Genomic DNA, 26,890 nt, shown 5'->3' on the forward strand with positions numbered 1-26,890 from the left:
GGAAGAACAAAACAACTTTCAAGTGATCTGTTCTTAGGAAAACTAGTTACATTTTCAGGTTTTAAAGCACTGAAAACAAGTATAAATTATCTAAAGGGTGGTGGGAGTGGAGGGGGGCGGCTGGAGGGGAGCTGTGTGTGTGCAGCTCGCAGCAAGCTTGCCCTTGGCCTTAGGCAGCTCTTCAGGCTGCTCAGAGTGCACGTTTCCTTCAGTACAGCCCCTGGGAAAGGCAGCGACTTTAAGGGCAGGAAGCGAGGAGACACTTCATTCTGTCCGATGCTGGCAGGTACTAGACACTTAGAGGGAAGGAGGAGGCCTGAAAAGTCTCCAGCGAAGACAGTTTGGTGCACAGACACGGACTGTCTGTGGACATGGTTTTAACCCACGGCAGGTGTGTGAGGGGTGACGAGCCACAGCTGTGTGTGTGAGCGCCTCCGGAGCGGGGATCCAGAGTGGGGCGGTGCCGGAGTGAAGGGGGGCGGTGCCGGGGTGAAGGGGGCGGTGCCTGGGTGATGGGGGGCGGTGCCGGGGTGAAGGGGGCGGTGCCAGGGTGAAGGGGGCGGAGCCAGAGTGAGGGGCGGAGCCGGAGTGAAGGAGGGCGGTGCCGGGGTGAAGTGGGGCGGTGCCGGGGTGAAGCGGGGCGGAAGGACCTCATCAGCTCGGAGAGGCTGCTCTTTTTTTTTTTTTTTTTTAAATGTATTTTATTGATTTTTTACAGAGAGGAAGGGAGAGGGATAGAGAGTCAGAAACATCAATGAGAGAGAAACATCGATCAGCTGCCTCCTGCACATCCCCCAATGGGGAAGTGCCCGCAACCCAGGTACATGCCCTTGACCGGAATCGAACCCGGGACCCCTCAGTCCACAGGCCGACGCTCTATCCACTGAGCCAAACCGGTTTCGGCGAGGCTGCTCTTGCTGGAGGAGACTGTGCCCTGGAAGTCTCTGAACCTCCAGACCTGGAGAGTTCCCTTCCGCTGGCTCCTGGGCCCCGCCTGGCGGTGACGCACTGGCGGTGGCCTGCCGTGGCCTGGCTTGTGGAAGCCACCCTCTGATTTTTCTCCCTACCTTCTGCTGTTTTGTGGCCCTAATGGGGTGAATTTGTCTTCCCCTCCACACTTGTGAACGAACGGGTGTTTCCTCTTGGTTGCAAATTGCAGGGTGGGATGCTACCTCATGGTTGTGTTAAAGTTTTTACCAGGAAACCTCTAAGAATGGGCTCGAATCAGCAGGTACGTTATTTGGAAGGTACTTTGATTTTCTTGACCTGTAGCAATACTGATATCTGGGGGGACATGGGGGTGTCAGTTTGAAATGGGTTTTAGCCAAGCTGATGTGGCTCAGTGGTTGAGCATCGACCCATGAGCCAGGAGGTCACCGGTTCAATTTTTGGTCTGGGCACATGCCTAGGTTGCAGACTCCATCCCCAGTAGATCAGTGGTTTTCTCTCATCATTGATGTTTCCATCTCTCCCTCTCCCTCCCTCTCTGAAATCAATAAAAATATATTTTTAAAAAGAGATGGGTTTTGTTTTTAAGAGGACTCTTCTGGCCACAAATGGACTTGATGGTGTCCCAGTGAGGCAGCAAAGGAAGGACGGGGCAGGAGGTGAGGAAAAGGAAGTACAGTGCCACCAGGGCAGTGCCACCCTGTAGTGCAGCCCCGGAGACCTGCCCGCTGTGTGCGTTCAGGGAATAGCGAGATAAAACCAGGTACATGGGTCCTTGAGACCCCAGAAAGGGGACAAACAATTCTCAAATCATGAAATTTTTAAAAGCTTGGCAAAAAAGATAAAAATAATTTTTAAGAGTAAAAAGCAGACATTTGAGTATAACCCTGGGCAAGAGAGCAGCCCGCCTGCCATGCCGACTGTCAGCAAAGAAGCCAAAGGGATTCCAGCAGCAGGTGGAAGAGGCCGAGAACGGGTCTAGCGACGGGAGAGGAGAGGAGGTGCCTGTCCCAGCGTTGCTGACTTCAGGGCCTCAAAATGCCCCGGCCTCTTTTAATTCTGTGTATTGATTTCGTTTTATTCCAGCAAATAAAAAATATAAGAACATCATGGCTTCTTCCTAACTCACTTGGCTCTGAAATGTTCCGCCGGCGGGGAGATCAGACACAGCCTGCGCCCCACAGAAACACCCGGCTCTCGTGAGGGGCCCCGACTGTTCTGAGGTTTTATTGACTTTATGTTTTAGCATTTTCTTGAATGCTGCCTGGGGAGGTTCCTCCCCTGCGCCGGCCTGTCTTCTCTAAAGCGCTTTCACCTCTCTGAAGGCAGGCGCGTGCCCAGGGTTTGTGTCTTCTGTCTGTTGTGTCTGGCATAGTGCTAGGTGCTTAGTTATACGTAAAGTCAGGCTCATGCTTACGTGAGGGAAATGCTGGGAGGGCCTTAACCCTGAGACGGATGCTTTGTTCCAGGATGGACGGTGGGGTTGAATTAGCCTCTCTGCTGAAAGAGTGCTCCCCCACTGCTTGCTTCCCTACAGTCACAGAAGCTTCCAGAAGTCCTTCTAAGGCAGGGTAAGAGTGTAGTGTTACCAGACTGGACATGCAGGCCACAGGCCCTGATACACATCTTCCCCCGGCACCAGGGATCCTTCCACATGAGTGCTGGGGCCTGAGCCTTCAGGTCAACCCTCCCGGGCCACCCCTGCCCTGGGGCTGCGTGGAGGGTTCAGTCGGGAGTGGAAGACAGTCTGGGAGAGTTACCTGTGTAACAGCTGGAGCCTCTGGAACCTGAAGGGTTACCTATGGAACAGCTGGAGCCTGAAGGGTTGCCTATGGAACAGCTGGGGCCTGGGAGGGTTACCTATGGAACAGCCGGGGCCTGGGAGGGTTACCTATGGAACAGCCGGGGCCTGGGAGGGTTACCTATGGAACAGCCGGGGCCTGGGAGGGTTACCTATGGAACAGCCGGGGCCGGGGAGGGTTACCTATGGAACAGTTGGGGCCGGGGAGGGTTGCCTATGGAACAGCTGGGGCCGGGGAGGGTTACCTATGGAACAGCCGGGGCCTGGGAGGGTTACCTATGGAACAGCCGGGGCCTGGGAGGGTTGCCTATGGAACAGCTGGGGCCTGGAAGGGTTGCCTATGGAACAGCCGGGGCCTGGGAGGGTTACCTATGGAACAGCTGGGGCCTGGGAGGGTTACCTATGGAACAGCCGGGGCCGGGGAGGGTTACCTATGGAACAGCTGGGGCCTCCCCCATGGGCAGAAGCCAGAGGAGCCGGGCCTTTCTCCCCTGAACACCACAGTCCTGATTCCTGTAACAACACAGAGGCTGCGAGGACTGAGCAGATCTGTATGTGATGAACTTCTCCGTCTGTGGATAGAAGATCAAGGGACGCCTACAAAGTCGACGTGACAAGGGCTGGGGTTGGGTCAGGCCGCGTCATGGCACAGCGTCACCGGGCGGAGGTGGCAGCCTACATGTCGTAGAGCCGGAGCTGCTCCTGCACGTCGCCGTGGGACATCTCGCCGAACGTCTCCTTGTTGTCCTCCATGAGCTTGAAGATGGCCGCCAGCTGCTCTTTCTGAACTCTGCCGGAGAAAGGACACGGCGGGGAGAGCAGTGAGCCTCGGGGGCAGGGGAGCCCTCCGGGGGCAGGGAGTGCTGCGCGAACGGTGCTCGATTCCCCTGGAACCACCTTTGGCTCCTGACCACGATCTCAGTGAGGCGAGGAGGAGGAAGGTGGGTCCCATGAAGGGCTGGAGGCTCTGTGCGGAAATGTGTTAGAAGCAGCCTTCGTGTAGAGGAGCCAGAAGCGAGGAGAAAGCACATTGTGGGCTGGGGAATGGGGGACGTACAGATGTGCATGGCCAAGGGCGAGGGGTGGGGGTGGGGTTCCGCTGCTCAGAGGAAGGGGCGCCTCTCTCTGATTTGCATAGACACCTTATGGCCTGCGGGTCCCTGTCCCTCAGGTGTGGCTGGAGATCAGCTTTGTTGATGACACTCGGGCTGCTCTCTTGTCTTTAGACACCAAACCCAGGGAACAGCTTGGTTGTTTCTTCTGCCTGGTTTGCTGTGCTCTTGGCATGACCGGGTGCTGTGTGCTGGCACCGGCTCGCTGCTCTGGCTTCGGGCCTCTGTAATTCCTCCCTGCACACCACACCACCAGCTTGGCGTCGGTCCCCTTGAGAATGTCAGCCAAGTGTCAGGGTGGGACCGCAGCACCTCCCTGCAGCCGGGCTGCTGTCGTCACTGCAGGTCCGGCCAGGCACAGCTTGGGCACAGCCTCCGGCACCGTGGCCTGCAGACGCAGCACCGCCTGCAGGGCCGGCACCCTGTGCTGCTGGGCAGGGGTGCGATGGCTTGTCTTACACTTGTCCCAACACATCCCTTCTGCAAGGACCATGTCTCCCCACCCAGCAGTTCTGACTGGAGTGGCACCTGGAGGCTGGAGTACTGCAGTCCCCAGTGCCAGCCTCTGTGCCACCCTGTCCCCAGTGCCAGCCTCTGTGCCACCCGGGAAAGTAATTTCCAGTGTTTCCTGTGGAGGAGAGGGAGCCTCTGCCAGGGGCCCTGCGCCTGCTGCCTGAAGAAAGGGCAGCAGTGGGCATTGGAAGGGTGTGTACTGAGCTCCTTGGACGGACTCATCAGATGTACGTGTGGGCACCCCCACCAGTGAACGCAAACGCGCCCGTGTTTCGAGGGCCGTGACACTTGCATCCTGTTAACAGGGTGAGTGCCAGGCATCAACATGAGAGAAAGCTCAAGTTTTAAGGGGTTCAGAGGAGATTATCTTTTAAAACAAGCAAAACTGAAAAAACACACAGTAATCAAGATCATCTGCTCCGAGTTTATTGGACTGAACAGAGGCTGAAACGCAGATCCACGCCGTCAGCCGGACGCGAGGCCTGGTGCCTACGTTCGGAGTTTGCAGACAGACTGAGGTAACTGACCTGGAGGAGTTGCCTGTTTATTGTATCAGCAGCTCCCAGCCTGGACAAGGACACTGCTATGGCTGTGTGGGCCACGTGTGCCCACAAGAGGACATCTGTCGTCCTGTGGTTCTGTGTGGCTGTGGTCGCTGCCTGCTCTGCCCTCGGCCCTGAACCTAAAGCATCAGGCCCGAGCAGAAGGGCCCTGGGAACGGGACATGCCCGGGGGCCGACACTGGACATTTATTTCCCAGCCTTCCATTCAATGGAAAAGGTTTTCCTATTAACTTATTGCTTTAAGAAAATGTTTTAACCTACACATCTAAAGACTGTAGACTAGTCTGGCCTGGTATAAATACTGTCACATAGAAAACTCCAGGAAACCAACCTGGGACCAACCTGATTACCTGGTGAAGCGCTAACGCATCTCGGAAACTTTCTAGGAAAAGGCAAAATTGAGGAGAAATATTTGAAGCGAACACTTATTACTGCTTCAGCCAAAGCAAAGGAGGCGACGCGGCTGAGCTGGTAAGAACATCAGTGAAAAGGCCTCGAGCAACAAGAGGGCTGATGGAAGCCTCCTCAGAGGGCACAAGGGGGACGGTAAGCCAACAGCCAGCCCTTGCTTTGCTGCCTGGTCATCCATACAGCGTCTGTCACCCCCAGCGACTGCGCCAGATGGAGAGCAAGAGGGAAGTGGCCCCAAGGCAGAGGAAGGCAGCGGGCCATGCCGACCCTGCAGGGAGCATGGCAGCTCGCCCTGTTGTCCTCGGTCACACCCGAGAGGCCTCAGTGCGGGAGGACGCGGGAGGCCTGCAGGAAAAGGACAGATTGTGCAGGGATGGCCTTGTGACTGTCTCAGGGGTGCAGGTGTGTGGCGCAGGCAGGGCTGAGCGAAAAGCAAAATCAATGTTTAGGGAGTGAGAACAACTCCGAAGCCCCTTAGCGTGACCAAGCAAGCCACCCGAGCCCGGAGGAGGCCTCACACCCAGAGCAAAGGCGGCCCAGGGGCCGCAGCCGCAGCCGGGGGAGGCCCGCTGGGGGTCTGGTCCCCGCGGGGCAGGCAGGGTGCACTGGGAGCCACGGCTGCTCTCTGGGGTCATTTTCTCTCCAGCTTTTAAGCTGCCAAAGGAAAAGCCTTTAGGAGGGCACTAAGGGCAGCTTCATTCTTCGGTTCTGTGAAGAGAAACGGAGAGAAGATCATTGATGTCACCCGTTGCACCGTCCGAGTGAATACCGTGGCGAGGAGGGGAGGGGTGAGGAAGGATGTTTGGAATTGCAGAGGCCACTGGCTTCTCAGACACGGGAGGGCAGTTCACCTCTCCGCACCTTCAGCAAGATAGTCTGTCCCCAGCCGGCGGGACCCCGCACGGAGCCCAACAGCCCGCCGGCCCCCTAGCGAGTCTGCGAGGCATTTGGTGGTTGAGGGAGGGAGGCAGGCTGGGCACCCGGCACTTTCGATCCCGGCCTGGGGCTGCCCTGGGATGTCCTGTGATGCTGGGTGCTTCCTAGTCCCGCCGGCTGGGTGTTGTCCCCTCTGGGGACACTGGCAGCTTAGGACTCCTGCTCCCCCAGCTGAGGCCAACAGTGTCCCCATTTTCTAAAGGACACAGGGACACAGTGGGGGAAGCAGGGGTCTGATTTTTGTCCTCTGGTGCCCTCTTCAGGTCAGAGTCTGCAGTTTCTAGAAATTCACACCCATGGGCAGGGCAGGCCGCAGAGACTAGAATATCCCACCGCTGGGCCCCTCCGCCTCCTCCCCCGGCCACTGTGCTGCCAACTCTTCCACTGGAGTCGCGTCCACTCCAGCGCCGTCCGGCCGTCCTGCGGACCTTCGGAATGGAGCGGCGCTGGGTCCCGGTCCTCGGCTATCAGCCAGCCTGGCCCGCAGCCCAGGCCCACGTTTCCTCTGGCCCAGAGATGGGAAGAGCGGGTGGCGTGCAAGGAGGGGAGTGGATGGTGGTGCTTCGTCTTTTTCCTGCCAAATTGGGAGCCAGCCAAGCCCACCAGCTTCGCTAGCTCTGGGGTGAGGGGGACGTCTTGCTGGGGGGCACAGTCACCAGCCTGCACACCCACCGTCCAGGCCACACTCGGGGATGCGGCACCTCCCAGAGAAGCTGCCTGGGAGCCAGCCAGGCTGGGCAATGCTGGACCCTGTGAGCCTGAGCCCCGGGCCCCAGAGGACAGGGAGGAGGAGGAGGGCAGACAGACAAAGCAGGTCTTAAGCAGCAGCTGCCTCTGGGTGTGCGAAACCTCACACTTCCTGCCCCTGGGGCAGAGGAATCCCAAGGGAGGAGCAGGTCTGGGTCCCTTGCTTTCTCCGTCCTGCTTCGTAAGGGCCATTCCTTGAAAACTTGTACAGTGGGGCCTTGACTTACGAGTGTCCCGACTAACGAGTTTTTTGAGATACCAGCTGTCTCTCGGCCGATTTTTTGCATTGAGTTGACAGAGTAATTTGAGTTAACGAGCTCCTTAACGAGCTCGGTCTCCAAACGAATTAAACTCCTAAGTCAAGGCCCCACTGTAAACAGGCTTCCAGGGCTTGCTAGGTCATGTGGCCACGAACGAGTCCGGCTCTAGATACTGTATTTTGGCTGAGTTGATACCTTAAAGCCAGGGGAGGGGGTTGCAGTACTTACTGTTCACTAGCCTGCAACTTGACTGGGACCCTGAGTGTCGGGAGGAATTAGAGACGGGCAGAGTCTGGTCGTAGGAATTCGGCCAGCAAAGACGAGAGCATGTTTTCCCTGGCCGTGGTTCCAGCGGACCGACAGTCACGTGCATGTGTTGTTCATACCGAGGCTCCTGGGGCAGTTTTATGGGCTCAGCTGGGGCCAGAGCTGCCTCACGCCCATCAGTTCAGTCCCCACCAGAACTATCTTGCTGTAGATGAAAAGGCAAAGCCAGACGTGCCAGCCTCTGCAACCCAAGCATCGCCATGCCCGGAACAGACGCAGGTGCGAGAGGGGTGGGCACCCGGGGCCCCACACGGGGTGCAGGAGCTGCCCACATGCAGGGGCAGGAGCAAGCAGACGCCACAGGCAGACTCATGGGACAGCCGCAGGGAGCGTGCTGGGCGGGCAGGATGAGATGAGCATGACTCCCCCCACCCTGCGAGGAACCCTGTTCAAGGACCGCGAGGTCCACCTGACCCTCCTCAACTCAGACTGCCCCCGTGGGCACCCCACCCCACGGTACGAGGTGTGAGTCGGCAATCCAGACTCCACAGATAGGGGGAGGCCCTCCTGGGCAACGCAGTCCGCTGCCTGAAAGTAACGGAGGGACCTCCCTCCCCTTCCCCAGGCCCCAGCTCGGACCGGCGACAGTGCAGCCTGACACCTCCCCCCAGGCCTGGCCTGACGGTCCCTCCCATCTGCAGTGCACACGCCTGAGGTCAGGTCCTGCCACAGCTCTGTCCGCGGGACCTTCGAGGGACCACAGGTGTGCCAGCCCCTCCCCCTAACCCACGTGGTCTCTGCTGCTTCTAGTAGCTCCGGCCACTCCACCGCCCTGGCCTGGCGCCAACAGCTGTGGCCGCCAGCCTCGCTCTGGCCTTGAAAGCCTGCCTGTCCCGCGACCAAAGCCCTGCGGGTTCCCGCTGCCCCTGCGGCCCCCACCAGAGGGCGCCAGCCCCCCACCGGCTGGGCCAGGAGGCCCGTTTGCCGGAGGAGAACGGAGAGGGAGGCCTGGTGCCTAGCACCTGTTCCCTGGCGATGAAGGCGGCGGAGGAGGGGTTAGACCACTCGGTCGTTTGGGGGACACATTACAGGGTGAGGGGAGCACCCCTAGTCTAAGCAGTCAGTCTCCTTACCAAAAGGATTTGCAAGAATATTGTGGCTCAGGACCTAAGGAACTTGCTACAGGGAAGTGAGGTCAGAGGTCAGCTCAATCCTGAAATATAAAGCCAGCACACGGGTCACCAGAGGCGTCTTTGTCCTCATCCTTGCAGGGAGGGTGGAGGCTCGCAGGCCACCTTCCCCCTGGAGGGGCTCCTCCCCGCCAGGGACCGCCGGAGGGGAAGTGGGGTGCCCCGGGCGGAGTGGCTCTGACTTGGATGGATGTGGGTGGCTGGTGAGAGTAATGAACGGTGAGTGCCCTCGGCCTCTCTGGGTGCCGGGAGCGGGGTGATGGCCCAAGCCCCGCGGGGTGCCGGTTAGACTCCTGCCAGACAAAGGACTCCAGGCCACACGCTGGGCTCAGGGTCAGCCTGTCTCTCCTCAGCCTCCTGCAGGACAGGCTGGACAGGAAAGGCCCTGGCAGGGACACTGGGTGTGTGGTGGGGCCGCCGTGTGTGTGTGTGTGTGTGTGTGTGTGTGTGTGTGTGTGTATCAGGGGAGCGCAATTCTAAAAACGAGGAGCTGCGCCTGTGCGGCCGCCCCGGGCTCCCTGAGCAGAACAGATAAACAGGCCCGCGGGTGCTGGGCTGGGAGGAGGCTGGGCGGCGGGCGAGTGGATGAGCGGAAGAGTCCGGCTCTGCCGGGTGATGGATGGGTTTTGTCATGAACTCTGCGGGTGAGTGAGCAGCCGATCTGCTCCAGGCCCTCCCCTGGCATCTCTTTCTTTTCTCTTTTCTGTGGGGGGAGGGTGGGTGCAAGGAATGGGCTCAGCATCCTCCCCCCAGTGCCCGTCCCATGACCATGGAGATGGTCAGAGTGGGTGCAGCTCACAGGAGCGGGCTCCGCCTGGCCCCTGAACCAAGGGTCCGGGTGAGACGCGGCCGCCCCCCGCCCCCCTGCCCGATGCCAGGAAAGCTGAGCCCCAGGAGGCCGCCTACCTCTGCTCCTCCTCCAGCTCCTCCTTGGTCATCATCCTCTTGTACTGGCTGCCGCGCAGCTTCCCGGGGCTGTACTTGAAGAAGGCCTCTCCTCCTGCAGGGGGACAGAGGGTGAGCGCCAGAGCCCCGCCCCCCCTTCAAAAAGGGGCAGAGGCCCCTGCACACAGTGCCAGCCGGGTGCAGCCTGGCCCCAAGAGGACCCGGCTCACCCTCACCTGCACTCAGGATAGCTTGCTGCCGCCCTCCTATAGCTCTCTGCCCGCTGCCCCGCCCTCCTTAGCTCCCCCCCCACTAGCTTGCTGCCCTGCCCCCTCCTGTAGCTCTCCACTGCCTGCTTGTAGCCAGTAGCTCGCTGCCCCACCCCCCGCTGATCGCTGCTCCTGTCCTGACCAACGCGTAACGACCATTTGCTCACTGCATCTCCATTACATGGGAGACACATATGAGAGAACCAGGGCAGCTCTCCAGGCCTGGGGGGGACTCCGTGACATGGAGCAACGGCAGGTGCTGGACACGCGGATGCGGCACAGCCCAGGGCTGCAGGGCAGAGGAGGCGGCCAGTGTCCTGGCGGAGGGAGCCCTGTTGGGGAGCAGCGCCCTCATGGGGGGGGGGGCGCTTCAGCCCTCAGGCCTGTGCACGATGGCCGCTGGGCCGCGGGGGACAAGGCTGAAGGCTGGTCTTACCTAATTCCCAGGAGCGAGTACAGACCTGAGTGCGGAACTGCCAGCAAACCCTCCCACACGCGTACTCTTTTCGGTTCTGCTCTGGCCGGCTCACCTCCCCTCCCCCCCCAAGGTCGGGAATCTCAGACACCTCCACACCCTGCAGGCCACCCTGACCCCCGCCCGCCGCTGTCCGTGCCTCGCAGTCACACAGGCGCATGTGGGCCCGAGGGAGGAGAGGCTCGGCTCTCAGGTTCTCTCTGGGCCAAACCAGGAAGGTCTGGGTGCGAATTCAGAACCCAGTCCCGATGCTGTGGGGTCGGCCGCCTCTCACCAGCACCGCTTAGGAGGTGGGGCTCTAGGAGCTGCCCCACCCACCCACCCGGGGCTGAGGCCTCTCCTTAGGGAGCAGTTACTGTTCTGCGTTCATTCCCCAGACGGAGAGACTGTCCTGGGTGCTGGGGCCAGGGCGGTGAGCAAAGCACAGCAAACAACGAGAAGTAACTCGGTGTCGAGTTTACAGCTGGTCCTGAACGCTCAGCAGAAAAAGACAGCAGCGGAGCGGAGCGCGAGGGGGAGCGGGAGGGGGCAGGCTGCCTGGCATCCACCAGGAGGGGTAGGGGGGCTGTATAGAGTCCGCACAGCAAGGAGCCCTGAGATGGGCCAGGGCCTGGCTCTTCTTCCAGATGAGAGACAGGGCGACTCCCTCCCTTCTCGGTGGGGTCCCCCCCCATAGCCGGCCCTTCCCTCCGGGCTGAGCTCCTAAAGGCCCAGAAAGCTCCCGGCGCAGGGTCTGGGCGCAGGGCTCAGGGCTCTGGGAACTCTGCTGCGTGATTCGGGGCCCCGGAGTCTGTGGGCACCAGGAAAGCGCGACCAGCCTGCCCCGGGCAGAACCCCACGGAGCTGGCCGCCCATGCTGCCTGTGGGCCTCAAAAAGAGGCAACGAAGAAGCCGTCAACCGCCAGGCAAGGCCGCTGCGCGGCTGCTGAGGGAAATAAAACAAAAAGCTCTGCCGGTGGGCGCTGCTCAGACTTCGGTTCACGGGCAGGTCTGACCGGGGTTGTTTTCCAGGCCACAGACTTGCAGAGGTTTTCACGTGATCACATGCATGTACCATGCATGTCCCAAACTTCCCATGTTGCTGGATCAGGAGGGCTCCGTGCGACCGCCCCCCGGGAGGGGGACAGCCTTTTGCAGTCTCATGTGAACCCACTGAGTGCTTAGGGACACAGGTCACGCTGGCCTGGGAGCCCACAACCTCCCCCAGGAGGCGGCCTGGGATGGGGGTGTCCAGGGCAGCGGTCAGACAAGGAGGGAGGGCCCTTGTCCTGGCTGAGGGGCCTCCGGCAGCCTCAGCTTTGCTTCTGTGTCCCCGAGTCACCCCCTCACGTGGCAGGATCAGACTCTGGGGCCACGGTCCCTGCGGACAATCTGGGAGGACTGACAGCTGTTCGGAGGGAGAGTCCCTCAAGGGGCTGATGTCCAACTCTCCCCCCCCGCCCCGCCGCCGCCCCCCCCCCCCAGCACCCTGCCCTTCCTCTTCCCCGAGGCTCTGTTGACAGATGCAGACAGCCCAGCCCTGCTGGCCTCCAGGGGGAGGCTTTGCCCCCAGGCCAGCCCAGCCGGCCTTGGTTCCTGCATTCCTGCAGCCCTCTTCCGGCTCCTGCCAGCAGTCGACTTAAAGTCACAGCAACAGCCTTGCTTTTTGAAAATTACAAAATAGCCCTAGCCTGTTGGGCTTAGTGGCTAGAGCATCGGCCTGCAGACCGAAGGGTCCCGGATTCAATTCCGGTCAAGGGCACGTGCCTCGGCTACACGCTCCATCTGGTTGGGGGCGTGTGTGGGAGGCAACCAAGCGATGTGTCTCTGCCACATGGATGTGTCTCTGTCTGTCTGCCTCTCCCTGCCACTCTCTCTGGAAATGGATGGGAAATACCCTCTGTGAGGATTAACAACAAACATTACGAAAGAGTCCAAACATACACAAAAGTACAGCAGCAAGTCCTCCGTCTCCCTGCCCTATGGGTTGAGCAAATGTTGACGTTTTGCTGTTTTTGCTTTAGCTTCTTTTTAAGAGAAGGAAACATGACAGATGCAGCGGTGGCAGCTCCACACGCGTTCGGTTCTGTCTGTCTGTCCAGGGCACTGGCCCCAGGGGCGCCCGGACAAACACACTGCCTTCCACTAGGTCACGTTTGCATTGGTTGTTTCCTCCGTGTCCTGGTCGCTCCCTTTCTCTCCTGGCGCCTGACCCTGATGCCAGCAGGAGGCCTGTTAGCTGGAGCCGCTCAGGTCGGGGCGTCCGTTCGGCAGGCGCACGGCAGCAGCCAGAGTGGCTTTGGTCTCCATGAAACAGGGCAGCGGGGCTTGGAGAGAGTGAAGGGCATGGCCATGACCCCATGGCTGCGACCCCAGGCGGTGAGGGGCAGCTCAGGACACGAGGTCAGGGGCTCCGTTTATCAGGGGACGGGCCCTGTGTTGGGAGACAGCTCACAGTTTACAGGTAGAAAGGAGGTGGGCAGGGAGGTGGGGTGGAGGGAGCGGCTCTGAGCTGGACATCCTGGGGCCAACAGGACTCCATGTCTTAGCCCTCCGCCCTCATCCTCTCCCCCGACCCTCAGCTGCCACTCCGACCCTCAGCTGGGACCCCACGAGCCCCCGGCGCAGCGGGCGTTCATGGCCAGAGCGAGAGCTGGACGGAGAGCAGGCCTCGGTGCCAGGTCCCACTCACCATCGTCTTCCTTGGGCTCTGCTGGGGGTGCTTCCTCCTCGCTGTCCTGCTCCTGCTCCTCTTCCTGCAAGACAAGCGGGGGGGTGGTCAGTGCCCTCGCTCCAGCTCTGGGGGTGCGGGGTGCGGCTCAGAGGCGAGTGGACAAATATGGAAACGCCTGCAGGTGTAAGACGGCTGCCCACAGCGAGGAGGCAGCACCGGGAGCACGAGGTCCGGAGGGGCTGTTTCGGGAGGGGGACGGGCGTGTCCGGTGGGAAGGGCCCGCCGAGGCCTCCAAGGGCCTCTCTCCGGCTCCAGCACCGGCTCTCGGGGCTTCGGTGAGGGCACCGCCTCCTGGGCTCCACAGTCAGCACCCTCCGCCTCCCCCACGCCTGGGCAGTTGGTCCCACCGCGTTCATGTCCAGTGCACCCCCCGCCGCCACCGAAACCGGACATCAGTGCGGCCGGTGCTCACTCGGTAAACGCGGAGCCCAGAACCGGGGCTCAGGCCCCCCTCAGTCAGAGAAGCCGCACCGGGGGGAAGGTGGGCGACTGGGCCCAGGCCGGCGGGGCACCGGGGAGGAGAGCGGCGGCTGCTTGGCGTGCTCCGGCGCACGGCCTGTCAGCGGGTTAAGCTGGCCCCCCACGCACACCGCAACCCTCCCCGATCCCGTCCGCCTGGTCCCGTCCCTCCCATTTCCCGTCCGTGGCAAAGGCTGCCCGTCAGCATGCACCTTCCCCACCCTCCTTTCCGAGCTTCAGTTTAGCTGGGGCGTTTACAGTTCTTTCCTTTGACCTCAGAAGAGCTAGAAGGTCATCACGATGCAAGGCTGAAACCCCATCGGTCCTGTTTCCCCGCAGCGGAAAGCCTGAGGCCCTTGTTGCCCGCGCCCCCGGCTGAGCGCTGTGCGTGGGCATCACCCCATGCGGTTCACGCTACACGCCCGTGAGGTGGACGGTCACCATCAGCACCAGGCGTTGCTGCAGGGTCAGGACGGCCAGTGAGGCGCTCGCCTTGAGGGTGTGAGTGTGAGGGTGTGTGTGTGAGGGTGAGGGTGTGTGTGTGAGGGTGTGTGTGAGTGTGAGTGAGCGTGTGTGAGCGTGTGTGTGTGTGAGGGGGTGTGAGTGTGAGGGTGTGTGTGTGAGGGTGTGTGTGAGGGTGTGTGTGTGAGTGTGAGGGTGTGTGTGAGTGTGAGTGTGTGTGTGAGGGGGTGTGTGTGTGAGGGTGTGTGTGTGAGTGTGAGGGTGTGTGTGTGAGTGTGAGGGTGTGTGTGTGAGGGTGTGTGTGTGAGTGTGAGGGTGTGTGTGTGAGGGTGTGTGTGTGTGAGGGGGTGTGAGTGTGAGGGGGTGTGTGTGTGTGAGGGTGTGTGAGTGTGAGGGTGTGTGTGAGGGTATGTGTGTGAGGGTGTGTGTGTGAGTGAGGGTGTGAGTGTGAGGGTGTGTGTGAGGGTGTGTGTGTGAGGGTGTGTGTGTGTGAGGGTGTGTGTGAGCGTGTGTGTGTGTGAGGGTGTGTGTGAGCGTGTGTGTGTGTGTGAGGGTGTGTGTGTGTGAGGGGGTGTGAGTGTGAGGGTGTGTGTGTGTGTGAGGGTGTGTGTGTGAGTGTGAGGGTGTGTGTGAGGGTGTGTGTGTGTGTGAGGGTGTGTGTGTGTGAGGGTGTGTGTGAGGGTGTGTGTGTGAGTGTGAGGGTGTGTGTGTGAGGGTGAGGGTGTGAGGGTGTGTGTGTGAGGGTGTGTGAGTGTGAGGGTGTGTGTGTGTGAGGGGGTGTGTGTGTGAGGGGGTGTGTGTGTGTGAGTGTGAGGGTGTGTGTGTGAGGGTGTGTGAGTGTGAGGGTGTGTGTGAGGGTATGTGTGTGAGGGTGAGTGTGAGGGTGTGAGTGTGAGGGTGTGTGTGAGGGTGTGTGTGTGAGGGTGTGTGTGTGTGAGTGTGAGGGTGTGTGTGAGGGTGTGTGTGTGAGGGTGTGTGTGTGAGTGTGAGGGGGTGTGTGTGAGGGTGTGTGAGTGTGAGGGTGTGTGTGTGAGTGTGAGGGTGTGTGTGTGTGAGTGTGAGGGTGTGTGTGAGGGTATGTGTGAGGGTGTGTGTGAGTGTGAGGGTGTGTGTGTGTGAGGGTGTGTGTGTGAGTGTGAGGGTGTGAGTGTGAGGGTGTGAGGGTGTGTGTGTGAGGGTGTGTGTGTGAGGGTGAGGGTGTGTGTGTGAGGGGGTGTGAGTGTGAGGGTGTGTGTGAGGGTATGTGTGTGAGGGTGTGTGTGTGTGTGAGTGTGAGGGTGTGTGTGAGGGTATGTGTGTGAGGGTGTGTGTGTGAGTGTGAGGGTGTGTGTGTGAGGGTGTGTGAGTGAGGGTGTGTGTGTGTGTGAGTGTGAGGGTGTGTGTGAGGGTATGTGTGTGAGGGTGTGTGTGTGTGTGAGTGTGAGGGTGTGTGTGAGGGTATGTGTGTGAGGGTGTGTGTGTGTGTGAGTGTGAGGGTGTGTGTGAGGGTATGTGTGTGAGGGTGTGTGTGTGAGTGTGAGGGTGTGAGTGTGAGGGTGTGTGTGAGGGTGTGTGTGTGAGGGTGTGTGTGAGGGTATGTGTGTGAGGGTGTGTGAGTGTGAGGGTGTGTGTGTGAGGGTGTGTGTGTGAGGGTGTGTGTGAGGGTGTGTGAGTGTGAGGGTGTGTGAGAGGGTGTGTGTGTGAGGGTTGTGTGTGAGGGTGTGTGTGTGAGTGTGAGGGTGTGAGTGTGAGGGTGTGTGTGAGGGTGTGTGTGTGAGGGTGTGTGTGAGTGTGAGGGTGTGTGTGAGTGTGAGGGTGTGTGTGTGAGTGTGAGGGTGTGTGTGTGAGGGTGTGTGTGTGAGGGTGTGTGTGAGGGTGTGTGAGTGTGAGGGTGTGTGAGAGGGTGTGTGTGTGAGGGTTGTGTGTGAGTGTGAGGGTGTGTGTGAGGGTGTGTGTGTGAGTGTGAGGGTGTGAGTGTGAGGGTGTGTGTGAGGGTGTGTGTGTGAGGGTGTGTGTGAGTGTGAGGGTGTGTGTGTGAGTGTGAGGGTGTGTGTGTGTGTGAGGGTGTGTGTGTGAGTGTGAGGGTGTGTGTAGAGGTGCACTGACAGCCATGCACACCTAGAAGCTAATGAGCTTCTCAGTCTGATGGCAGAGATTTTGTTTGCTGCTCTACCCTCCGCAGCTAGGACAGTGTTCCGCACGTGCTTGGCACTTGATAGGTATTTGTTGAAGGAATGAATGAATGAATGAATGAATGAGAGGCCACATAGACTGTGCGCCTGCACCCGACCTGACCCTCCTGCAGGCATTCCCCTCCCGGGACCTCTGTTCAGACCTGTGCCTGTGCACCCATCTGCGCTCACTCCTGTCCTGGCTGGCATCGCGGCCATTTGGACAGGTGTCCCGTCTCTACCCTGGGTTGTGGCTGGGCGCGCCCCGAGGTCGGGAACTTTGCCTGACGGGTCTCCTCGCCAGCACCTACGCAGGGGTGATCCCCTCAAGTTCCAGGCAACTAAAGACAAGGCAACACCCGTCAGCTCGAGCAAGAGCGCCCGCCACAGGGAGGGCGCAGGCAGAGCCCGTGTCTTCCTTTAAAACGCGACTTATTCCCCCCGAGGGGTGCACCATTCCCCGAGGCCCTGCAATACCGGGCGGATGCGCGGAGCAAGCTCCTACTCCACCTCCCAGCTTCAAAAACCCATTTACTATATTGTTCTCGGATAGAGTACCAGATATTAAACTGATAAGAACAGATACTACACTTAATCTTAGCCAAAAGGCCGAGAAGCGAAGCTGCCCGCCCGGCCCTGGCCGGCACCCTCCTCCCACCACCCACATTGCACTCACGGTGAGCCGGGTCGCCGGCAGTCGAGCCCTCACTTCCTTTGCTTCTTTGGCAGCACCATGGCACTCACCAGAGGGTAGACTCTTGTGCCGGCTTTTTAATTCTCTATATTTTTAAAGAGAAATGTTATGTGTCTTGTGCCGTCGTCCTTTGCGGGAGGTTGGGCGGCGGACTGGGGGGTGGGGGGAACGACGGTATTTCTAATTTGCATGCCCCACCCCTGGAGGCGTGGCTGCGGCGGGCGGACCCTCCCCTCGCCGCGGCTCTAACCGCGAGCTGGGGACGCAGGCTCCGAGGAAGCGCAGAGTCGGAGGGCATTCGCGCCGGCGGCGAGAGGCCTGCGGGAAGGGGCTGCTGGCAGCGGGTTTCCTGGGGACAGACGAGGCGCTGGGGCCGCCCAGGCTGTCTGTACTGTGGGCGACTTGGCCGCCCGGCCGGCGGAGAGCCGAGCTCCGAACCTGCCCTGACCCATAAGGCGGACAAACCCCGGCCAGGCCGTCAGGGCTCCGGGTCCGGGGCCAGAGCCTGCAGCCTCGGCAGGAGCCCTGGGCGTCAGGCAGGCGCCCGACTAAACGGCGAGCTGAGCGGGGACGCAGCGTTTGCACCAGCCTGAGAGCTAAGCACCTTCTCTCCCGGACCACACGCCGCCGCGGCTGGGCGCAGACAGGGCTGGCTCCTCCAGCCGCGGCCCCAGCGAGGTGGGGGCCAGGACGCCCTGAGCGCTGGTCGGTGCCGGGGTCTCCACGAAAACGTCTCTGTGGCTGTGGGGTCCCCAAAGGACACATGCCCTCGACTCAGCAAACCCACTTCTGGGGATGCTCGGGACTAGAAAACCATCCATCCTCCTGGGCTTTTATGCAATGACCGATGGTGCGCAACAAAATAAAGCCACGCTCCTAACGGTGTATCCTAGAGGTAAATGTTACAGTTCAGTATATTTGGTTAATATGTTCACCAAAATATTACCGGGTTACACATGTTACCGCGCATGTAGACCACCCAACACCGAGTATTAAAGAGGCAAGCCTGGCGGAGTGGCTCAGTGGTTGAGCTTTGACCTATGAACCAGGAGGTCAGGGTTTGATTCCCGGTCAGGGCACATTCCCGGGTTGCAGGCTCGATCCTCAATGGGGGGCGTGCAGGAGGCAGCCGATCAATGATTCTCTCTCATCACTGATGTTTCTCTCTCTCTCTCTCTCTCTCTCTCTCTCTCTCTCTCTCTCTCTCTCTCTCCCTTCCTCTCTGAAATCAATAAAAATATTTAAATAGGTGCATCCAAGTCTTAAAGTTTAAAATCACACTAATAACTTCAGAAGCATAGATACTACAAACATACCAAAAAGTGACATTGGAAAGGTTAGTTATTGACAGATGTATTGGGGTTTCTTACTCATTTTCACATAAGGCCACACCCCTTAGTGCTGCGCGGCTTCAGTTGGTTCTCAGACTTAGAAAACAGGCTCGGGCTGATGGTCAGTGACTGAAGGGACTGCCCTTCCATTTCAGCCTCACGGGGTCTTGATGCACATGTGGCCGAGTGGACATGGTGGCTCTAGGGAGGTCGGCCAGCTCTCCGCGGTGCCGTGGGAGAGCCCTCCTCCCCTGCCCACCCGGCCAGATGCTGGCCCACCCCAAGAATTAAAATGAAAAGCTTAGCATCCAAATGTCAGCAAGCCAAGTGTAAAATACATTTACTAAGAAAATATTCACCTGATGTGTTTGTAGGTATGTAGCATTTACACTTCTTAAGTGATTAAAATTTAAAACTGCTCTTAGACTTGGAGGGCACCCCTATATCCCAGAATTAGATGAAAGACAAATAGTGTGGAGTTAGTGGGGGAGATCCACAGAGCTTTGTAAAACTTCTGGTGAGGTTCTGTGACTTCACATACACAAATTAAATTAAAATCTACGTTTCCTGTGAGACACATGAGCTTTAGAAGACTGTAAATTGGCCGCTCGCTGTTTTCTGTCTGCACGGAAGCCTCCTTCCTTCAGAAAACGCCCTTTGAAGCCCTCAGTCTCCTGGGAACTGCCAGTTGGGGCTCAGGCCCCACCCCCTCCTCACACCAGCATGTGGCTGTGCCCCAGGCCCACCTTCCCCTTGGGGACAGGGGGCCGAGCAGAGGCCATTCCACCCTGGCTGCCCCTGCCTGTGAGCCACTCAACTCCAAGTGTCTGCCCCAACAACCAGAGTCCTGCCCACTGCACTGCCCACTCACACAACATCCTGCACGCCCAGAGCAGCTCCAGTTCTCCAGGGGGGCACGGGGTGGGGGTGTGTCTTGTCAGACTCCAGCGATGGACTGCTTTGCACCTCGTGCTCCAGGAAGGCACAACAGTCAGTTGGTTACTCAGTGGGGTTTAGAGAACATCGTAACGGAGAGGGTTCCATTGTCTATAAAAGTAACAACAGTCCCGGCCGGTGTGTCTCAGTGGATAGAGCAGCGGTTCTCAACCTGTGGGTCGCAACTCGTTTGGGGGTCGAACGACCCTTTCACAGGGGTCGCCTAAGACCATTGGGAAACACATATATAATCACATATTGTTTTTGTGATTAATCACTATGCTTTAATTATATTCAATTTTTAACAATGAAATTGGGGGTCACCACAACATGAGGAACTGTATTAAAGGGTCGCGGCATTAGGAAGGTTGAGAACCACTGGGATAGAGTGTCGGCTTGCGGACCAAAGGGTCCCAGGTTCGATTCCAGTCCAGGGCACGTACCTCGGTTGCAGGCTCCTCTCTGGCCGAGCTCTGATTGGGGTTTGTGCTGGAGGCAACCTGAGCTGCCTCCTGCTTTGACCCCCCCCCCCCCTCCGCCGTTAATCTGGGGTGAGTTTAGAGCAGCCCTGGGCAAACTACGTACCCTTTTATGTGATGATGTTTACTTTGAATTTATATTAGTTCACACAAACACTCCACCCATGCTTTTGTTCCGGCCCTCCCTCCGGTCCAGTTTAAGAACCCATTGTGGCCCTCCAGTCAAAAAGTTTGCCCACCCCTGGTCTAGAGGCACATCTCCACCAGGCGGGAGGGGGGTGGGGGGAAGGGAGGGAAGGGGGAAGGGGGCAAGTGAACTCACGCCTGCGGGAACACTTGTCCCTCCGCCCCCATAGCAGCAAGGACAGGGGTCACAGGACGCTCTCAGGGGTCTGCGCGCACTGCCCAGCAGCCTGGGAGGGTCCAGGAGCCCCCACCACCCTGGAGGCTTCCCCACGGGCACCGAGAGCAGAGGGCAGGCTGCCTCCTGGCTCCCGGCTCCACGCAGGCTGCGGCCTGACTGCCCCCTCCCTCCCGCTGGGTCCCTCCGGCCACCAGGCTGCTCCTCTGCCGCAGAGGGAGCCTCGCCCGGCTGGGGGGGGCGGTGGCGGCGGGGGGCAGGGGGCAGGAGGTTGCAGAGAAAGGGCTGGCGCCAGCGCGGGGCTGCTGGGAGGGCAGGCGGCAGAGGTTGCGGCTGGGTCGCTGCACACAGACCAACACATGAGCTCAGCCACCGGGCTCCTGACGCCGCTCCAGGCGAGGGCGGGCAGCTCTGCATCCAAACCTGCCACTGGAAGGCACTCCCGGGGACCAGGGACTTAGGTCTTCTTGTCCTAAACTGGCCCCTCTCAGCTCCTCAGCTGTTCTCTGGGTCCAGCACCCTTGACCCTTCACTGCGGCCCAGGAGGCTGACAAGGCTGAGGCGTCCTTTCCCTCCGACTCCCTCTCCCTGCTGTGGGCGCTTCTGGGATTCGCCGTCCACGCTCCCGCCACCCTCACGCAGCCCTTCGTTCGGCACCGTCCCGACCCCGCTCCTCCAGTTCATCTGCCAACTTTTGGTGCTTTTCCTGCTTGAAACCCCGTAAAGGCAGCTGCACGTTCAATTCCAATAGCATCGGGCTTCAGACTGAAGGGCGGCAGGTCCAGCTCCAGTCCAGGGCACGTACCTGGGCTGCAGGCTTGATCCCCGGCCCGGGGCGGGCATGTGCGGGAGGCAACCAATCGATGTGTCTCTCTCACATCGATGCTTCTCTCTCTCTCTCTCTCTCTCTCTCTCTCAAATAAATTTATAAAAAAATTTTTAAAGGAGGAAGGGCAGGAATAGATGTCAAGACCCCTCCCCGAGCAGCTCTGCCTCCGCTTGGGCACTGGCTCTCTCCGAGCTCGAAGAGGAAAGCAGGTACAGTATCTGGTGCTTTAAAAAACGTTAGAAAACCACTGAGCTGATGGCCGCGACCCACAGCTCTGGTGATGAAACCTGCGGTGAACTGCCGGCTCCCAGCCGCCGCCTGAGGTCCAGGCCGGGAGCAGCTGCCTCTGGGGCATCACAGCCCTGGGCGTCCCAGGAGGAGGGGCCGCCTTTGACAGGAGCCCCTGTGTTTTCTTGTTGTGTCCACGCCTAGTCGGTCAGGCAGCACTTACTGGTGCCACTGGGTGCCTCTGGGTGCCGGGCCTGGGGGAGCTGGGTGTGGCCGAGCACCTCCATCGTGCTGCGAAGGCTGCGGGCTCTGCACCTGGCGGGGCGGGGCACCTGAGGCAACAAGGCTGGGGAGGGGGGCACAGGAGGGACCCAGCTTCGGCGGGCCCAGCGGCGCGGCGAGGACAGCCGAGGCGGCCACCCGAGCACAGGGGTCCGAGCAGCCCAGCCCTGCCCGGGGACACTCCCCCCGGGTTCCTTTTTCCCACGCTGTGTTTGAAACGTTCCAAACCTCCAGAAAAGCTGGAAGGATAATACAGTGACCATCACATCTTTCACCGGAATCGCCCACTGTTCACACGTCACCATCTTGGCGCTCTCCCCCCACACCCACACTCGTGTGTGTGACTGTGAATCACGGCCTGCCATGCCCCAATGTTTCAGCACCATCTTCCCCAGAACAAGGACATTGGTCGACAGAGCTGCAGTGCCAGCATCACACTCAGGAAACTGAGCACTGAAACAATAAACCGATCTCATCAGCCTTTCGTTTGAAACATGTCCAATTACCTCCCGAATGTCCTTCACCGCGCCCCCCCCCCCCCGACCCAGCATCCAGTCGGAGAGCGGGCATTGCACTTGTCTGCCAGGTTTCTCTGGTGTCTCCTTTAAAACATTTTTTTAAAAAAACACTGATGTGAGAGGGAGAGGGAGAGACATCGATCGGTTGCCTCCTTCGGGGGCCGGATGGGGAACCCACATCCCTTCAGTGCACGGGACGACACTCCAGCTGAGCGCATGGCCAGGTCTCTGGTGTCTCCTTTCATCTAGAAGGGTCTCCCTGCCTGTGTTGTTGGTGACAGGACACGGGCCAGCTGCCGGGCACGACGTCCGTCCTCAGTCTGAGTGGAGCCAGGGCCTGCGGGCCACGATGCCTGAGCTCTGGCCCTGCCTGAATGACACTTGACCCTTCACCCTTGACCACTGTCTGGGAAGCCAACGGTACAGCCTCACCGGAACCCAACCTCATTAGGTCGGAAGCCGGGCAATCCTCAAATCCCGGCCCTCACATCAGCCCCCACAGCCCTGTTTCTGGCCTTAAAAGGGACCCGCCGGCTCTGGTGTTGTTCACGGTAATTCTCGGTGAGGGTGGGGCGAGTCTGTGGTGCTCCCCTCCCCGCGCCCCCGAGCCTGAGAAAGGAGAAGAAAGGGGTCTGATCCTTTGCCTTTGCCTCTGCCGGCTGCCCTGCGCGGGCCTCCCTGCCCCGCTGCCCCCCCCCCCCCCCGCCCTGGCCCGCTGCCCCCCTTTCCTCCGTCCATGCTCAGTGTCCCAGCCCACAGAGGGCCCTTGGCACCGCGGGGACACTTCCCAGAGGCCTCCGCCCCCGAGCACGGTCAGAAGGCTGCCGCTCCGGGCTCCAGATCCTTCTCAATAATCATCTTTGTGAGAGGAGGAGCAGCTGCCCCGGCCTCCGGCTGGCAGGGCAGGGAGCCGGCGGGATTAGCAGGGATGTGGTTAATGGAAAAGCAGGGGGAGGGGAGAGACGAGTTAAGTGCTGCTCTGGGGCAGGGACTTCCGCTCGTCCCCTCCCCCTCTCCCTGCTGCCCTTCACTTAGTGAGAGGCCAGAGGGCCAGGAGGCTGGCTGGGGCCTCGCTGCTTCCCCGACAGACCTTCCCATCCGCACCCAGGGCTCAGGCAGTGGGGTAACCGGGGGGCAGAGCTGGGCCTGCTCTTGAAACAAGTGAGTCCCTTTCCAGACAATCTCTGAGCAGCTTCTTCCGGGGGAGACCCCACACTGGACGGCGGGGAGTAGCTGTGTGCCCCAGAACCCGGCCCGAACGCAGTGCCATGACTCCATGTTTGCCAGTTAGCGTTAAGGGGGCTGGGCAACCCAGAAAGGCTGGGGACCTGAACCCCAAAGGAAGGGCACGACCTCTGAGGGGACGCTGACCTCACACTAATCCTAATTCTCAGTCAGTGTGGAGGATCAGGACAGAGTCAGGGAGGCCTGGCGTCAGCTGCGGGAGCACGCGGTCTGCGCCTGCCCCGGCCGGAAAGGGCCCTGTCCGAAGCCACCCACCCGGGACCTGCCTCTCCCAGAGCGCAGTGTGCCTGGGGCTGCTTCGGGAACAGCGGGAGCCCCGCGTTAGGTACCATCTGCAGAGGCCGGAGCCCAGAGGACCCACATAGGGGGGCTCCACTAATGGGCATTTTAACCCTCAGCCCAGAGCTGCCAATGGGCGGGAAGGGCCACGGTGTAGAGTGACGCAGGAGGAGGCTGGTTGGGAGCCAGGGCAGCCTGAGGCCGGCTCACCTCTCCGCTCCTCGGGGCTGGGTGCTGGCAGAAACCCCAAACCCGGGGCAAACCCCAGCTGCCCGGCATGGGAGGCCTGTCCCCTGGAGAGCACAGCTCCCATCACCAGAACCCTGTCCAGCCGGGAGGCACACAGCAGCCTCCTCCGCAGAATCCACTCTAGTGACACTGAGTCACTCACTCCTCAAGCAAAGCACAGCTCGAGAAGGTCGGGTACTCAGACAGCCTCTCCTCCCCGCCCCCCGCCCCCCAGGTTGTCTCGGGTGTAAACCATTGTGTCCCGTGAACTGCAGAGTGGGCCCTGCGCGCAGGCTGACAGCACCGAAGCCCGTGGCTCTCGGTTTCGACCTCCGGGCCATCCTCCCGTCCAAGACCGGGAGCTGGAGTGAGACCAGGGCATCTGATCAGAGGGGCCCTCGGGGCCAGCCTGGAGGGCCCCAGGGGCTGGACGCCTGGGACGTGCGGGGGACGTGCAGGGACGAGGGGACGAAGGTTTCCAATCTGAAGGAGCTTGGGAAAGGGTATGGTGCTGGGGGCGAGGGCAGGCGCGACACCAGGCACCTCTCCGCATGCCCGAGCCAGGCCCGGCGGGAGCAGTCTGGGCCGAGCTGGCAGGCAGGGCGGGCGGGCGCTCAGCTGGCTACGGCTTGATCTTGCACGGGCGGCACGTCTGCCACCGGGAGCCGAGCCCAGGCGCAGGTGCAGCGTGACAACGACAGCGAGGGCGGCCGCGATTGTCCGGCTCGGCGCTCGGTCCCACCCCCTGCAGCGTGACATCACCCACCCCGGCCTCTGGGACGCAATGGCCTCAGAAGGAAAGGCACCCGTCCTTTCTCTCTCTCCAAGTGTCACGCTCTCCCATAAGCATCCCGTGCTCCTTGAAACAAACCACTTGCACGTGGATTTGGGCACCGCGGGCGGGAGGGGCCGGGGGTGGGGCGTGCGTCCCGGGAGTGGAGCCGAGCGGAGCGGCGACCGGGAGCGGGGCTGGGGCCGCGGGAGGAGGGAAGCAGCCCGACGACAACACAACTCCGACGGGCTCGTCCCCGGGAGACACTTTCCGGGGGATGTGAGTTCGCCGGGCGACCGCCTTTCCCGCCGGCCGCGCGCTCTGTCCTGCGGGGACCGCCCGTCCCGAGGCCGGGGGCGCGGTTCCTGGCTCCGCGTGGGCCGCGGCGCCGGGAGGGAGCGGACCGGATGGGGAGGGGCGCTGGGGCCGGGCCGTACCTGCTTCTCCGCGGCGGCCTGTTCCTCCGCCGGCTCCGCGGGCTCCCCCGGCTCCTGGGGCGCGGCCGCGTTCTCCGTGGCTGCGGGGCCGGGCGGCGCCGAGGGTGCCCTGGCCGCGGGCGGGGGCGCGGGCTCCGGGGCCGCGCGGGCGGGGTCCGAGCTCGCGGCCGGCCGGCGCCGCAGCAGCAGCCAGGCGAGCAGCAGCGCCAGCGCCGTGGCCAGTGCGGGCAGCGCGGCCAGCAGCTCCGCCAGCGCCTCCATCGCCCGGCCGCCCGAGTGCGCGCCCGCGGGGACCCCGAGGAGGCTTCCCGCGCCCCGCCCCGGGGCGGAGCCCCGCCTCGGACCCGCCCCGACACCCCGCCCCCTGGGGCGACAGACCCGGGGGACCAGAGCCCAGACTCGTTGGGAAGCGCATCCGAGGCCGGAGGAGGGGTGAGCCCCGTCCAGCGGGCCCTCTAGAGGGTTTGGAAATGTAAGCGCCAGTTTGGGCCGAGGAAAGCCAGGGAGCCCCTGGAAACTGCCCTGGACTTCCTGCGGGACAATGAGACCACAGCCGCTTGCTGGGCTGGTGGACAGCACTGCGTTCCCGGGGCGGCCTCACCCGCGTTCGCAGGGCCGTTCCCAGCTCCTGCCTGTGAATGCCCTCCCGTGGCCCCGGCCGCCTTCAGCACAGAGCGCGCCCCCAGACAGGCTTCTGGAACTCGGCTCCAATGGCTTGGGGTCCACTCCGCTCCCGGTTCATGAATGCGTCATTCTGATGCCTGGGAGGTGAGGGAGGGAGAGGAAGCCTGCTGCTCTGTTTCTCCAGGGTAGGTTTGCTCTGAATATGTTGTTACCAAAGACATTATTTCTTTACCCTCCCAACTCCCCACAGTCGCTATTTCCAATAAACCCAGCGCTGGCGAGGCTGTCAGCGTCCATGGCAAACACAAAGCCTAAAGCTGCAAAAAACAAGGTCCCGGCTTTTGCTGAGGAAGCATTTCATGCGATTGGAAAAGCGAGCGGACATCCGACTGAGCCAAGATGCCAGCCGGATGCTTCCTTTAAACCGAAGGCGTGGCAAACAGGGTCCCGCTGCAGGGTGAGCTGGGCCCTGCTGCACCCTGACATTCAGGGCCGGGGCAGGAGTGTGAGAAACAGACTCCACATGGCACATGGGCAGCGAGCACACGTGACACCGTACCTGTGGAACAGCCACACACGGCTCCGGGCATCGAAGCTGCGAATACGCCTGCTCCCAGGTGGCACTCAGAGCACGTATGACAGCCCCGGTTCCACCCCACTCCCGCCCAGCAGCTCAACTCCCGCCCCCCCCCCCCCCCCCGCCGCGCGGAACCGCCAACACGATAGCAAAGCACTTATGCCAGCAACTTGCTGGCGGAGCCTTACATGCCTTTCGCTAATTTACAGAGAAGCCACTGCTAAGCTAAGCATCAGCTGGAATGGTGATCATGTTCTTTACGACGATCTCATACACTTGTGAGCAGTGAGGACTTCTGCACACGGCTACCGACCCCGACCAGTGGCCGTGGGGCACCAAGCACACAGCGGCCCGTGTGCTGGGCCGGAGGAGCACTCGGTGCCAGGACAGCGCCTGGCACTCAAGCAGGTGCTGAACGCTTGAATGATTAATAAATGGGCAAAGTGTGAACCATGTTCCTGGTTTTGGAGGCTCTCAGAGGAGTCACCCTGAGCATCGCAGTGCGGAGGCACCTGCGTGCAGCCCTGGGTTCTCCAAGCTGAAGGAAAAGCCGTTGGTGCCTCATTCCCAAATTCCGTCCTCTTGAAGTCTTGGCTGTCCTGGGACTCCACTCTCTACTTTTTTAATCCTCACCCAAAGCTATTTTTTCCATTGATTTTTAGAGAGAGTGGAAGAGAGAAGGAAAGACAAAGAAATATTGATATGATAGAAACACATCGATTGGTTGCCTCCTGTACGAGCCCAACCAGGGCCCGGGCTGGGAAGGAGCTTGCAACCAAAGTACATGCCTTGACCAGAATTGAACCCGGGACCCTTCAGTCCACAGGCCGAAGCTCTGTCCACTGAGCCAAACCAGCCAGGGCAGGGGCCCCAACTCCGAACATGCCCCGCTGCTCCTCCCCACCACTC

General features: G+C 60.7%; 1 protein-coding gene across 3 annotated transcripts; it reads right to left on the reverse strand.

The window, feature by feature from the left end:
• Nucleotides 1-2,009: 2,009 nt before the first annotated feature.
• Nucleotides 2,010-25,081, reverse strand: MXRA7 (matrix remodeling associated 7). Of its 3 annotated transcripts, XM_081110704.1 has the most exons (5): nt 24,781-25,081; nt 13,049-13,112; nt 9,655-9,748; nt 8,692-8,771; nt 4,782-6,056 (listed from the first exon to the last, which is right to left on the reverse strand). In XM_081110704.1, the coding sequence occupies exons 1-4, from the start codon at nt 25,039-25,041 to the stop codon at nt 8,738-8,740; spliced, it is 453 nt and encodes a 150-aa protein (XP_080966830.1). In that variant the 5' UTR covers nt 25,042-25,081; the 3' UTR covers nt 4,782-6,056; nt 8,692-8,737. The 3 variants fall into 3 exon arrangements, with proteins under 3 accessions (XP_080966829.1, XP_080966830.1, XP_080966831.1); XM_081110703.1 differs by lacking the exons at nt 4,782-6,056; nt 8,692-8,771 and adding an exon at nt 2,010-3,539 and having other exon boundaries at nt 24,781-25,074; XM_081110705.1 differs by lacking the exon at nt 8,692-8,771 and having other exon boundaries at nt 4,786-6,056.
• Between the last annotated feature and the right edge of the window lie 1,809 nt (nt 25,082-26,890).

This window comes from Myotis nattereri (assembly GCF_964212035.1).
Source record: "Myotis nattereri genome assembly, chromosome: 16".
In the NCBI taxonomy this organism is placed as follows: Eukaryota; Metazoa; Chordata; class Mammalia; order Chiroptera; family Vespertilionidae; genus Myotis; species Myotis nattereri.

Bases quoted from the DNA above. Each gene is read 5' to 3' on its own strand.
- MXRA7 (XM_081110703.1), bottom strand. From the start codon at position 25,041: ATGGAGGCGCTGGCGGAGCTGCTGGCCGCGCTGCCCGCACTGGCCACG. The intron at 13,113-24,780 runs GTACGGCCCGGC...CTTGTCTTGCAG, and splicing joins AGGCCGCCGCGGAGAAGCAG to GAAGAGGAGCAGGAGCAGGA. The intron at 9,749-13,048 runs GTGAGTGGGACC...GTCCCCCTGCAG, and splicing joins AGAGCCCAAGGAAGACGATG to GAGGAGAGGCCTTCTTCAAG.